Source organism: Gracilinanus agilis, chromosome 1 (assembly GCF_016433145.1).
Source record: "Gracilinanus agilis isolate LMUSP501 chromosome 1, AgileGrace, whole genome shotgun sequence".
NCBI classification, from domain to species: Eukaryota; Metazoa; Chordata; class Mammalia; order Didelphimorphia; family Didelphidae; genus Gracilinanus; species Gracilinanus agilis.
This window is the reverse complement of record NC_058130.1, coordinates 569540986-569555387: the sequence shown is the minus strand read 5'-3', so window position 1 is coordinate 569555387 and position 14402 is coordinate 569540986. Positions and strand designations below refer to the sequence as shown.

Below are 14402 nucleotides of genomic sequence, written 5' to 3'. Positions count from 1 at the left end.
CAAGAGACTGGTTGTTAAGTATTTATTCTGTTCTGCTTTTGTGCAAAGCACAAAGGAAAAAAAGTGAGTTTACTCTCGAGTTTACATCATAATTGGGGAAGATCTATAAAAGAAAGTTCAGGTAGAAAACAAATGGAAAAGGGCCAGAGTACAGTGACCCAGGCATTTGTGGCTTCACCAGTGGGTACTAGTAAGTCTACGAGTGACTAGAAGTCAAGTCCTGAAAGAAGCTTAGGATACAAAGGCAGGATAAATAGTGAGGCCGGGGTCTCTTCTATCTTACTAGAAGAACTAGATTTAGTGACTCTTCTCTTATCTAAACCATATGATGCCATGAAGCAGATCAAATGGGTTTTGGGTGCCCACTCTCCCTTGGTGGTGGCATATCTTTTTGCCATTATCTATGTCAGGAAGGAGAGACTAAACCAAATTGTTTGTGTTCTGCTAGTATTTACAGTAGATTATTGAGGAGGATCAAATGAAATGCAAATCATACTTAGTATATGTATTAATGATTTTTAGAGAACTAAAACTCCTAATTTTTATGCCTATATACTTGTTACCATAAGTAAATGAAACTTTGAAATTAAAGTTGTTATATGTTGACATTATGAAGTAAAAATATTGATATGTTGATTTTCGTGTCAGCACTGTGGATGAAAACCCAAAATATTTTTAATGACAAAATTACATCTAAATAGTACTGAGTTATCATTCTTTTTTCTAGTCTGTATTCAGAAGCTCACCATTTTTGGGCTGCTTTCTCTTTGGTCTGCCACTGGGTGTCATCAGTATCATGTGCTATGGAATCTACACAGCTGACACAGATGTAGCTTATACAGAAGAACGAATTGAAGTATCTAAAACAGAAATTGAAACTCGAGGTGAAAACAATGAGGAAGAAAAAAAGGAAGAAAACAATGAAAATTCCCTAGTACTTTCAGATGCAGAGCAAGAACCCAAAGATATATTGGAAAAGAAAAATGACTGAGTCTCCTATCATTTAGGATATTTGATGGGATTTCTAATTAAAAAAAAAACTTATTTATTGAATTTAGCCATTTAATCATGGTCTTTGCTGAGGAAAACATCTGATCTGTATTTTGCTAATGTTGATTGCATGGACTAAAATCTTCCCATATTTGGGAAGAAAGGTGGGTCATATGGATAAGAAATGAAATATTTATCTTTTTTTTTTTTAAAGTAGTCTTTGAGGTTTTAAAGATCATAATGAGAAACTAAATCAATTTGTATATTCCTTTATCTGAATACTGTCTGGCAAAGCTGAGGTTCTGGGGCAGAATATTTACATCTTTCAGGGAGATAGAAGACACATTTTTGCTTAGAACAATAAGACTTAATTATTTTTGAAAAAATTAAAAATTGGCATTTATTTTAGTCATTTCAAAGAGAGGACTTTGAATGTGTAAAATTTGTAATCTCCCACATGTGAAAACCACTCATGTTATTTAGACTTTAATAGATAAAAATAATTTGACTTTACATCACATGCTAGTTTTATTTTGGTTAAAAGGAGAACACATTTTACTTTTTTGCATTATCATAAAAAAATTTAGTCTCCCTTCCATACCCTAAATCAGCAACCTCATGCTTTATAAACCTCAGTGTCTTGAGGAAAATTATTTAAAGAAATACTTTTAGACCAGTCAAAATTGTTAGATTTGCCATTATTCCACAGAAAAGTTCACTCCACTGTGTAGACTGTATTTAGATAACCTAACTTTTAAAAGTTGTTGGCATTATGTGATGTCACAAAACAAAAATTCTTACAAAAGCATATCTATTAAGGTCATCCACACAGATCTCCTTATGGACCCTTTCCTTTTATTTTATACTCATCTAAATATTTCACTAAATCTATACAGAGTAATGTCTATAAATTGTTATTTTTACATGACAGTGTTATTTATTTTAGTTTGGGTTTATATTGATAATTTTTTATTTTACTTACCATTTGAACAGTAAGCTATCAGTTGTTTGTGTATTTAATCTTCACACAATCATGTTATCCCATATAATGTATTTTTATTAAATAATGAATTATAAAAGTGATTTCTAATTCAAGTCCATGCTACTGAAGGTGTAAGTTATCTTGTGTCCTGTTCCCAAGGGGCTATATAACCTTTAATTAGCACTGAGGCCACAGGGCTCACTACAGAAACTAAACTTAAACTCTTGATGTTATAAGTATTGAGATGATGTTAATGTCAATTTTATTGTGATTTCTTGGGCTCATGTTTTTTAATGTTTCTTATTGCAGCACTCATTCTTTAAATACCTGCCAGCTTCATTACTTTTGGATAAAGCAAATATGTGTGACACTGAATTATGTTCCTAAATGAAACTTTTAACTAGTAATGGTGTACTATGTGTAACTTTTTGGCAAATTCCATTCCAGGTAGTACTCATTCATTCTCTGCTTTAAACATGAATGTTAGCTTTCATATTATATAATAACACTTAAATTTTTATGGCTTCAGTGCAAAGTTTAGAAAATTATTGATGCCTAAATTGTGTAAGTGTGGATGCTAAAGAATCATGGATATGAGGAAATTGTTCTGAAAAAGGTCATTGGTTTCTTTTGAACATGTTTCTTTGTCAGATTTAGTTGTCAGCATGATTTTGGACCTTGAAAATGAAAAATCCATTTATCTCAACCTAAAAAACGAGTGACCTCAAGAAAAATAACAATCTACTATGTATACAGAATAACCCAGTGATCTTATATATTCTGAAGATTCATATGTATGATTTAGTGGTTTAATTTTATTTCTTTTCTCAACTCTATAATTTTGCTCCTGATTGTTTTTTGTCCTACTTTTGTGTTTTCATTTTAAAATTTCTGCATCAGGAAGATTTTACTTTTTGTGATTTAGGAGTAGATGACTCCATTATCACTTTTTCAAATTGTCTATTTTTTTAAAAAAACTTCAGACAGACTAGGAATTTTTAAAAATGTATTTCATCTGCCAACGGATTTAATATAATTTTTATTTATTATTGTACTTTTATGTAATCTTGCCTGGGAAAAATGTGAGCAAAATTATGTTGTCAGAAAAAAAATATTTTAAAGTCAGACTCCTTGTTTAGTAATTTTTTTTTCAAGAACAACACAGATACCAGTGGTTTGTGGGGTGTATCATGTTAAAGTGAAATATCAACAATGTGAAAAATTATGCGGTATAGATTTGGGCCTCTTATTTAAATTAAGGAGGTTTTTTTTTAATTCAAGCATAATTTTGAGTATCCCATGTAGAATTCAGAAGGTTTGCAGATGCTTGCTGCTACTAAACTGGTGCCTAAATGATATTTAAAATTAGTTTTTTTTCAGCATTTTCAAAAAGAAATCTGGTCAATATTTTTTCTCAACCTGCCTATATGCCTCACCCCAAATTCTCTCTTTTTAACATCATTTCTTCCTTTGGCCTAAAACTTTATAGAGGAGATTTCTGATGAGAGTTTCTGTCTTAGTTTCTATATTCTCTCTAACAGACAGTGCTTGTTGGCACCTGCTGTGGAAATAATATACCAAATATCTGGTGGACTGTCCAGCCTAAGTTTGTAAAAGGCATTTGTCTCACTCAGGTACAGATGAGTCATTAAAATAACCAGCTATGCTGTTGTGTTTGCTTTTTTTTTTTTTTAAGCAATTTAAATGCACTCACATTCTCATCAGTACTCCATCCCAGAAATGCATTTCTGTGGTGTGAAGAGCAAAAAAAAAAAATCACATACCTATTCTTAATATCTTGATATTGTTGTAATAAGTTAGTATGAGAAAAGACAGGTTTGTGACTTAATTTGTGAGATTGGTTTTGGCATTTTATTTTTATATATATATTTTTTTTTCCTGAAAGAAATTAGATGTCTGAGTCCAAGAGAGGGCAAAAAATAATTTTCTATTACTTTACCTTGGACTAATTCTGTAAGTGTTTCTGAAAATCTAACATACTGAGTTTATGATATGCTGCCTTATGGGTACTACATGTAAACCTTTGTTTTTCTATAATAAATTAATTGAAAAATATTTAGTTGTAATGTATTTTTATTGTCCCAACATATACTAATAATCTACTTAAGAGTCGGGTAGTTATTTATAAAGCAGAAATGAAATAGGGGGCTTAGGTCAATATATCATATCCCTCTACTGTTCTGTGAATCTGTTGTCATCTTGTTGCAAACTACATAATCAGATCCTTTTTTTTTTCCAAAGCAAGTGTCATTTTTTTTTGTCAAAGGAGACATTAAGAATGTGCCTTAATTCAAATGAATTGCAACATGAAATACCTGCTTAAGGAACTATTCTCAATGCTAGAGATACAAAAATAGAAAAAGTTTCTGCACTCAAGGAGCTCATATTCTTTTGGGTCAGTTTTCATCTCTAAGAATCAAAAATTGGTCTTTGCAAATATAAATTTGTACCAGTAGCCTAATTTGAATAAAAAGTTCTTGCTTCTTTTAAGAAACATGAACTGCCCTGACATATTTTTTTAAAACCTTTGCATAACATTTTAATTATATAGTTTGATAAAGTGTGCTTATTAAATTGTCCTCCCTCTTATTTAGAACTGTCATAATGGATATTGACCATGGAGGTATGCTAAGTCATTAGAAGTATAATCCACTGTTAGTAAATTGATTCTGAACCTCAATTTATACAAAGATTTCATTTGTTTCTCACTATTGTGAGTTAGGTGCTATTTCCGTTTTGTAGTCAAGGTAACTGAGGCAAATCGGTTAAGTGGTCACATGGTAAATGTCTTAACACCAGATTTGAACTTGGGTTTTTTCTGACTCCAGGTCTAGTGCTCTTATCAATTGTGCCTCCAGTTGCCAGTATTCTACCCCATTTTTTTAGTCAACTTTCATATTAATTTTTTGCTCAGATTGTCAGATAACAATGTTCTTAAATCAGAAATACTTTACAGAGCTCTTATATTTTATCCCTATTTTCTCCACACCTTAATAACCATTATACCATTATTTTCATATTATCAAATGGATTACTGTTAGTAAAGTACTTAACCACAGTAATCCATTTGATAATATGAGAATAATGGCATAATGGTTATAGTAGGTCCTTAATATTTGCTTGTTCTCTTCCCTTTTTCTCTAATAAATTATTTAGAGGGCCAGTAGTTAATAAACACTTTAGACTTTAGAATCAAAGATTGTCGTTGTGTAATTATGTCGGACTCTTTATGACCCTTTTTTTGGAAAGTTTTCTTGAGTTTAGGTTTTCTTGGCAAAATAGTTGAGTGGTTTGCCATTTCCTTTCTCAGCTCATTTTACAGATGAGAAAAATGAGGCAAACAGGATTAAGTGACTTGCCTATGGTCACAAGGCTAATAAGAGTGAGGCTGTATTTGAACTTAGGTCTTCCAGACTCCTGACCCTTCTCTTTCTAATCCATTTTTAATCTAGAACTAAAATATATCTTAATGGTAGAATTAGAGTAGTCACTTTTCCCCTTCTGTCCTGCTTCTCACATGAACTGGTTTGGGATTTCCATTTGTCACAAATCCTTTACTTTCTGGACTTCTTCACCCCTTGCTCCTCCCAGCAGTCACTTCATCTTGCTGCTGTCTCTCACCCTGCAGCCCTTCTAAATTGTTCCTGCCTGAGACTATCATTTCATGAAATGCCCAGGCCATCTATGTTTCCTCCTCCTAATTCCAATCCTGACTTCTTTTTTATTCTCCATAAAATGACCTCTTTCTCAAATAAATCTTTTGGGTAAAAATAGAAGATAGGGATTGGTATAAAAAATTCCTAGATGAGCAACCCCCCTTTACAATTAGAGCTAGCATCTTCTCTGCAACTTAATGTTAAAGAGTTGCCTAAAGGACCATTGAGATGTTGAGGGATTTTTCCAAAATTGCATAGTCACTGTGTCACCAGTCAATTTCTTCCTATTGCTGTCTGCTCACTCTGTGGTTTTATAACCTGTGAGTTCCTGCCAGAGACTACCATTTCATGAAATGCTCAGACTATCCAGGCTTTTCCCAATTTCAATCCTGAGATGGCCCTTTTCTACCTGTCCCCCAGAACCTTGCCCCTTCGTGGGCAAATCTCTCCCCTCTTCTGTGTTCTTTTTCTGCTTTAAAGTGAAGCTCCTGGAAAATAGGGACTATCTGTTTCTTTATCTCTGTATTGCCAGTTTTTAAGACAGAGCCTGGCACACTATATATGTATCAATCATCTAACTGGTTCTGATATGGATTTTATCTACAAGTGATGTTCAATATGAACGGGAGCCTCTATATGTTTTTTTAAAGTGATATATATTTTGCACATTTTACTTGACTAATAAATGCACAACAGATGGGGAAATCCTTTCATTTGAATTAAAAGCTTGATCCATGAAACTTTAGACAACATGAATGTCATTTTAAAGTATTGTTTTAGCTACATATCTGGAACAGGAAAGGAATGTCCTGAGAGTCAATACCATAATTTGCAAACATCTCTTTTTTTTTATTATCCAATTAATCAAGCCCCAAATTTGAAATTCTCTTTCAAAGTTCTCCACTAAGTATTGTTAGACAAAAGTCCTACAAACATCTCTAGCATCTATAAGAAATTGTACTTAATCACTATCCCTTAGTAATCAGGCATGGATCTTCAATAAATTATTGGACTTTATGATCAGGGTCAGATCTTCACTTAGGTAAACAAACTGAATGACTGAATTACAGAAGGTTAAAGCAAGAAAGAAGTCTAATCTCAGAGTTCAGTAGAGAGATGCTAAGCTTTTAAAGTAGAGATAGACTTCAGATAACTGGAATACAAATAATGAAGAATTCCACTCATTGAATTATAATCTGTAGGAGAGGCTTTGGCTTCCAGTCCTGAGGAGTAAATTTATTTCTACTTTTAGCTAATAGTTTTTATAGTATCACAAATTTTAACATTACATAATACATTTCTAATATCAGGTATAATATTGTTTTCTTAACCTCTCTGGGCCTTATTTTCTTGCTCTATAAAAATTATTCTAGGTAATCTTATGAGGTCCTTTTTTATTCTAAGTTCTGAAATTCAACTGATGATCAAATCATGTTTACTATTCTGTTCTGAATGGTATGACAATCTACTTTCCAGTGACTCCAGAATCCTCATGAGCAGAAACTCTTCCCTGGCTATTACAACTCACCATTCATGACCACTCATGTCAATCCCATCCCTCCTGTGTCTTGTCTCCCTTTCTACCCTGCCCTTCTAGTGTGTCTTCTAAATAACTCCCCTGTCCTGTTGTAAAACTGCCTTTCACTTGAAATGTATCCTAAGAAATCACTATGTGTATTTACATTTAATTTTCTCTATATTGCCTTGTTCTCACCCCCCAAAAATAATAGAATTGTAAACTCCTTAAGGTCAGGGTCCATTTCATTTTTGTCTTTGTATCCCTAATGCCAAGAGTAATAATAATAATAATAACTAGCTTTTACATACAGGGCTTTTAAAATTGGCAAAGCACTTTATAAATATCTCATTGGATCTTCATAACAACACTTGGAAGAAGGTGCTATTATCCCCACTTTACAGGTAATAAAACTGAGAAAGATGGAGATTACACAGTTTTTAAGTGTCTAAGGTTATATTTACACTTGTATTTATTTTTCTGATTCTAGACCCAATGCTTCAAAGATATATTGTTCTAACCAGGAATCCATCATTGTCACTGCATCATTCACATTAAATAATCCTAGCTTTTTAAAGGCAGTTGTAAATCCCAATTCATTTCTGAAAGTAAATCAAGGGCAATATGGAAGTCTAGTGCTAAAGGTTGTGTCCTCATGCCAAGCTTTAAAAGAGACAATGGGACACAGTTTATACACATTTGTTGAGCAGATATCTATCTACTATCACATACTACATGATGCTCTGAATACAAAGAAATAGGAGGCACAAGTCTAGCACTCAAGGTGCTAAAGAAAGGCAGGAAAAATAAACTGAAGAATCATATATACTTAATGACTAAAAAGTGATGTTAACCAATAAATTGTTCTTATGACTATACTTAGGAATAGGAGTTAGGGTGATGTAATATTGGTATCCACAGTTATCTTGCTTGGAAAAGGAGCTGTATTCAGTTGACTGTTTAGAAGATAGCTGGAGCATTGGCATAACAAGTTGGGTAGCTAGAATCTTTTTCTAATTTTTTGTTTTTATATTAGGGTTATGTAGATATTTTTTTGGCACCTGAGCTTGATTTAGTGGGTAATCATTATACATATATAGAGAAGTAGTTTGTGACTAGAGGACAGAGGTTTGGACAAGCCAGTTGAAACAGGCAACAACATACTTTGATTCTAATATGCATTTTCATATGTAAAATTATATCAGGTAAATGCTTCTATCATCATTTTTCATAACCAATAAAACAAATACTTTTTGAAGCACTTATGAAAGCTCTGTACAGACCATATTTTTCTCAAATGTTTGTCTTAGTCAATGGAAAGAATAGCCCAAGGGGAAAAATCTTTTTAGTCAAATTCTTTGGTTAATTTGGCTAACACAGCATTAAAAAGTAAACATATATTGCAGTATAATTTCAAGGAGTGAAAAATTGCATTAAAATCCATCAAATTAGGCTATCTACAATTAAAATAGGTTAATGACAGTGAAACAAATTTTAATTGTGGTATAGTCTTTTAAAATGTTCTTACCTACCCTATCATGGAGAGATTCCGGACTTTTTTAAAAAGATAATTAATATACTGACAGTTCAAAGGGTTTATAGAGAAAATTTGGGAACAAATCAAATCCACATATCAGTCTTGACATTTTTACTCACTCATTCAAGCTCAAATTGTTAATAACTTTATTGACATGGAAAGGGAAGCAAATCTTTAAACCATGACATGTCTAACAACAAAAATTATATTTCATTCCACATAATTGAGCTTGATAATGATAGGAGTGAAGGTATTGATGCTTAGGATGAAGGTGAAACCAATCAGAGTCACATTCATGGGCTGAATTAGTGGCTTCCACAATCATAGAGAAGTTTCTGCTTTATGACTGCACCTGATGTATTCATAAGCTTAGTATTCTTGACAACTGAGTCAAAGTTGAGCAATCTTCTTTGTATAAAAATATGTTTTACTTTTCAAAAAAGGTACATAGCATGTGTAAAGAATAGAGGATATTCCATTTGTAATTGGAATAATGGATGAAGGTATATGTTGCTTAGAACTCTTCATAAAAAAGGTAAATTAATAAGTTTTGCTGTGTATTTTGGATGAACTTGTTAATAAGATGTGATGATGCTAAAGGATGTTTTAACTGAAGTTTCAAACAAAAGTTGCATTGGTAAGTAGATATATAGGGTCCCTCAGAGGCTAGAGAGTCCAACTCATGTAAATGAAGAAACTGAAACTGTGACTGAAGAAGTCATTGTCCAAGAACACATGGATAGTTAGCATGAGAGGTAGGATTTGAATGTAGGTCCTTTAACTCCTTACTTAGTTATCTTTTCCCACTATCATGGTTGGGATCAATGGAATCAGTTTTAGTCTGACATCTAAGCCAAATCTATAAGGGGATGATCAGTAATCAAATTAGGTGACCTAGAAAGACAGATATCATAGATTCACTTTAAAATACATATGATGACTAGGTAGCAAGACTATAGGGAATGAGCTCCTATTGAGACCGTTATCCCAACATCAAGAGCCCAGGAATTTATTTCAGAATTATAAGATCCCATCCAACAAACCCAGATGTAGGAAGTGACTCCTACATCTCAGGTATTGAGCTAAGCTCTAAATAAAAAGACACTCCTTGTCCTCAAGAAGCTTGCAATCTAATGGAGTTGGAGGAGACAGCACCCAAAAGGAAGCAAGAAAGCTGGCAAGAGAGGGATGAAAGGAACAATGACAGGAACCTGGTTTGGGAATCTTGTTCCATGGACTTTAAAAACTCAGCAAATGCAGAGTCCAGTGAGCCCCAAATTCTACTTTCTACTGCTAGAAAGGAAGGCATTGGGAGGAGTGTGGTACTACACTCTCTAATATTCCATTCAGAAGAAAGAGGATGCTGTCGGAAATGTTTACAATCAAGCTTTGAGTTAACAGCATGGTGATGAAAATAGAGGGATTGAACTTAAGCTTTTGGGATATATTGAGAAGAAACACAAGTTCAGGCTGAGTAAATTTGAATAAAATAGTACTTAATGATTTGGAAATTATTAAATAAAATTACTAAAACATCTAGACCCTTTGAACCAGACTCCATTATTGATCTTACACCCCAAGGAAGCTATTGATAAGAATAAAGCCTCTGTATACTCCAAAATATTTGTAACAGCAGTTTTTGTAATAGCTAAAGATTGGGAACAAAGTAGATGCTCAACAATTGGGGAATTGGCTAAATAAATTGTGGTACATTAATATAACGGAATAATATTATGCTGTAAGAAATGTGTGTGATGAATATGGAGAAGCATGGAAAGAGCCATATGTACTGATAAAAAGTAAAATGAGTAGAGCCAAGAAAATAATTCTTACAACAACTACAAAGTAAATGGAAAGAATTATGCACCAATAAATAAGTAAATAAGTGTAACAAAATTGTAAAGATCAGGCTGGATTCAAATGAAGAAATATGAGAAGATACACCCAACTTACCCCTTTTATGGAAGTGAAAGGTCCCCAGGTATTACACATTGCACATATTTTTGGACCTTTTCAAGGTATCAGTCAATTATGCTGATTTTTCTCCCCTCTAAAAATATGACTAAAAAGTCATATGGGATGGCGCTCTTTGAGGAAAAAAAGAAGGGACACGGGATAACTATGGTGTTGTAAGAAACAAGAAATATCAATAAAAATGTATTACAAAATGCTTGAGTGCCATCACTATCTCTAGCTATTCCTGGATGTCTACTGTATTCTACTATGAATTCACAGTAGATTAATCTTCTGCCTCTGGCCTGCCCACTTTATAAAAGTGTTCTGCCTCTTTTTACTTACTTCAAGCTGCAAAGAGAGACAGAATATTCCTAGAGTGGTTTTGGAGGCAGCAAATCTGGGTCGGAGTCCTGCCTCTAACATACACTAATGTGTAACTGTGTGACTAGTGGGGCATCCACAATGCCCCAGGCAACTAAGATGACTATCCAATTGAGTTGTCCTGTTCTGGTGGAAATGTGGAAAGTTTCCACTTTGGGAATTCTGTACATTGCTGAAATCACAAGTTTAAATTCAGCATTCAAAAAATCTCTCCAAAGATATCCCAGGGAATAAAAAAAGCATGCTTATTTCATCGCAATTCATCCATTCAGTTTTCTTGTCTGTAAAATGAAGGAAGGGCTTGATGTCCTCTGAGATCTTCTCAGGCTCAAAATTGAACATATTATTAAATGTCTCTATGTTCTTCTAATTGGTAATTTTATCTGTGAAATGTATGAGTTTTTTGAGAGACTGTATGTCTCCCATCAGAACCTAAGAAACACATCACCAAGGTGGCCATTTGCAAAAACCTTCTACACAGTCATAAAGATGTGTTGTTGTTTTGGTTTGGTTTGAAGTTTTTTTGGTCATTGGAGGGAGGACCCATAGTAATGACATAATTAGTAATTGTAAAGGAGAATTTAATTTCTAGTTGTTTGATGCTTCTTTATAACTTTATATCCTTTGCATGCAATCCCATTTTGGTAATAAGTTGCAACTCCAGATTTAATAATAAGCATTAGTCCCAGTTAAAAAGACAATAAGTAACTATGCATGAAAACAAATAATCAATAATTAGTGTCCTTAAAATTAATAATAAAATTCCCTATAGATATCCTCACCAATGAATTCCTTCAGTGTCTTGCAATGTGTCTAGAGATTTCTAAAGCTAAGTTCAAAATATCTCATTTTAGCTTTGAAGAAACAACAGAATGGCTCTGGCTGCCTTTACATCATAATATATGGACAGGTGGCTTTCATAAGGGAGCTGTCCTGCCTCCAGAAGAAAGATCCCACTTGATAGACCCTTCTAAATGGAATTTGTGTAATCTAGCTCTTTTGCATAAAGTATAAATAGAAGTCAGCTGATAAGCTCAGGGTATCTCAGGTCATGCTGGCTGTGTCTGGAAACTCTGACTTCGTGAATAATAAAAATAATTTTTGCTCAGAAGATCATTTCCCAATTAGTACACTATTGCTAGAGTATAGGCAAAAATTCATTAATTAAGGGATGAGAATTAATATTATTTCTATTCATTAATCCACCAATACTGTCAGAAATTCTACCACACATTAGTAAAACAGGGTACCTGGATGTCTATTCTATTTATTTTGCTAAAGAGTATAATAAATATATTATTATTACTAGGGTATGTGATATAATCTGAGTGAAAAATAAATTCAAATGACACAGAACTCAAAACAATTAGTAATTCAATGCCTTAATCTGATTCAGAAAGTAGTGTATCCTGGAATAGATGCACCAGTTTCACACGAGTAATGTATTAAGGACTAAATAATAGAAGAGTTATGATGATTTAATGCCCATTATGCTATTTATTTCAAAATCTTCCACTTGGAAAAAGCCTTAAAATATTGACTAGAACTCTCAAACTAATATTGTGCAAGGGCATCTCATTAGATACCTTATTTTTCCTCCTTGGTGATCCATTGAAGCACCTGGATGGTAATAAAACACATGTAAAATATGTCTGCTCATCACTAATATGATAGCCAAGAGAATAAAAATTATTATAAAGCACTTGGCAAATCCAATGTGCTATATAAATGCTAAATAATGAAGCAAAGTCTGCCAGGCAAGTGACCTATATCAAATTAAGCAGTTTGAAAAGAATGTTAATTCTTTCAATGTACCGTTGATTGGTTTTGTAATAGTACCTCAGAAGGTGACACCACAATGCAGTGAAAGAGTTAATATATTTCCTGTCAAGGCTAATTTGCAGAAATTTAGATTTTGCATCATAACAGGCAAGGATGGATGGAGATTAAGACTATGGATTCCTTTAATTAAGGTGTAGTCTGTCTCTGAGCTTTTCTTCCTAATGCCTCTCTAGAGACAGCATGATTTAGAGAAAGGAACACTGGCTTTGAAATCAGAGAAACCATATTCATGCCCTATATGTACTGCTTAATATCTAGGGAAACTTGGACAAGTCACTTATGCCCTTGAAGCCTCAGTTTCCTCACCTGTTAAATGAAGGTGTTGGAATAAAGGCCTCTGAGGTTCCTTCCAGCTCTATATCTTATGAATAGATGAAGGTGATGAGTCAGGGACAGCAGCTTCCAGCAATCAGAACTTTAATCTATGACATGCTGGATATTGTTTGACAAGGTGCTACTAGAGGATAGCCAAGAATCAAGGACAGTTGTAAAATAAATGATTGTAGGAAAAGAAACCGCTCTCAAGATGGAGCAAGCGAGCACAGCCAGGGAAGGTGTTTGTAAATCTACAACCTCACTGGTTATGTAGCCTAACTCTTTCATTTTTGTGTATGAGTAAACCAAGACTAGGAAAGGGACTCATCCAACATCACCCACTATTAAATGTCAGCTAGGATTTGAGTTCAAGTTTTCTAATTTACTCTAAAGCCAATGTTCTTTCCGTTGTCCTAAACTGCCTATAAGTATGGTATTTGAGGGAATGAGGATAAGAACAAACAACTCTGGGACTACATGCCTAGTAGTGTCAAAGGACAGGTTAGCAATTTGGGAGCATAAACAAACAATACACTAATGTGGCTGTTTTCCTTACAGCATCACAAACATTTGTCATTTTACTTTGGTGAAAAATTTGGATGTGAGGTGAAATATAAGAGTTTCTTTATTTGCATTTCTCTACTTATTGATGACTTAGAGGATTTTTTTTCATATTAGTATCATATGGGGGAATGAGGACAAGAACAAGAAATTTTTCCCAGCCAGGGTTTCAGAGAGTGGGTAACATTAAAAGGAAGAAAAGGACAGAAAATGACACTCAACTAATCCTATATGTTAAACAAGTAGGAAATTCTTTACTTTCATTCAATAGCTGAACCCAATGAGGTCAAGGACTTTTAATGCTTCTTATACCTTGATCTCATCCATGACACAGGCCTCTTTCCTGTTTTTCACACAAGACACTACATCTCTTACCTCTGGACATTTTCATGACTATTCCTCATGTCTCAAATACTCTCTCTCCTCTTATCTCTGGCTGCCACCTAGCCTGGTTTCCTACAAGTCTAAGCTAAGTTCCACATTCTATACCATTTTACACAGTCTTACTTAACCTTACTGCTTTCTCCTGAGGTTATCTCTAATCTTCAAATATATATGTATATATATATATATGTATATATACACACACACATATATATGATATATATTTATATCCTTTAACTTCTTCTGTGATTGCTGAAAACA

The 14402-nt window shown here is 33.6% G+C and overlaps 1 protein-coding gene across 1 annotated transcript in view; it reads left to right on the top strand.

Annotated features, from left to right (window-relative positions):
- Window positions 1–1718, top strand: part of TMX3 (thioredoxin related transmembrane protein 3) — a 93714-nt gene extending 91996 nt beyond the window's left edge. The window contains exon 15 of the mRNA XM_044683317.1: window positions 728–1718. Within this exon, the coding sequence (XP_044539252.1) occupies window positions 728–991 (264 nt within the window). The 3' untranslated portion in view covers window positions 992–1718. The remainder of the gene's footprint in view (window positions 1–727) is intronic.
- The last annotated feature ends 12684 nt before the right edge of the window (window positions 1719–14402 follow it).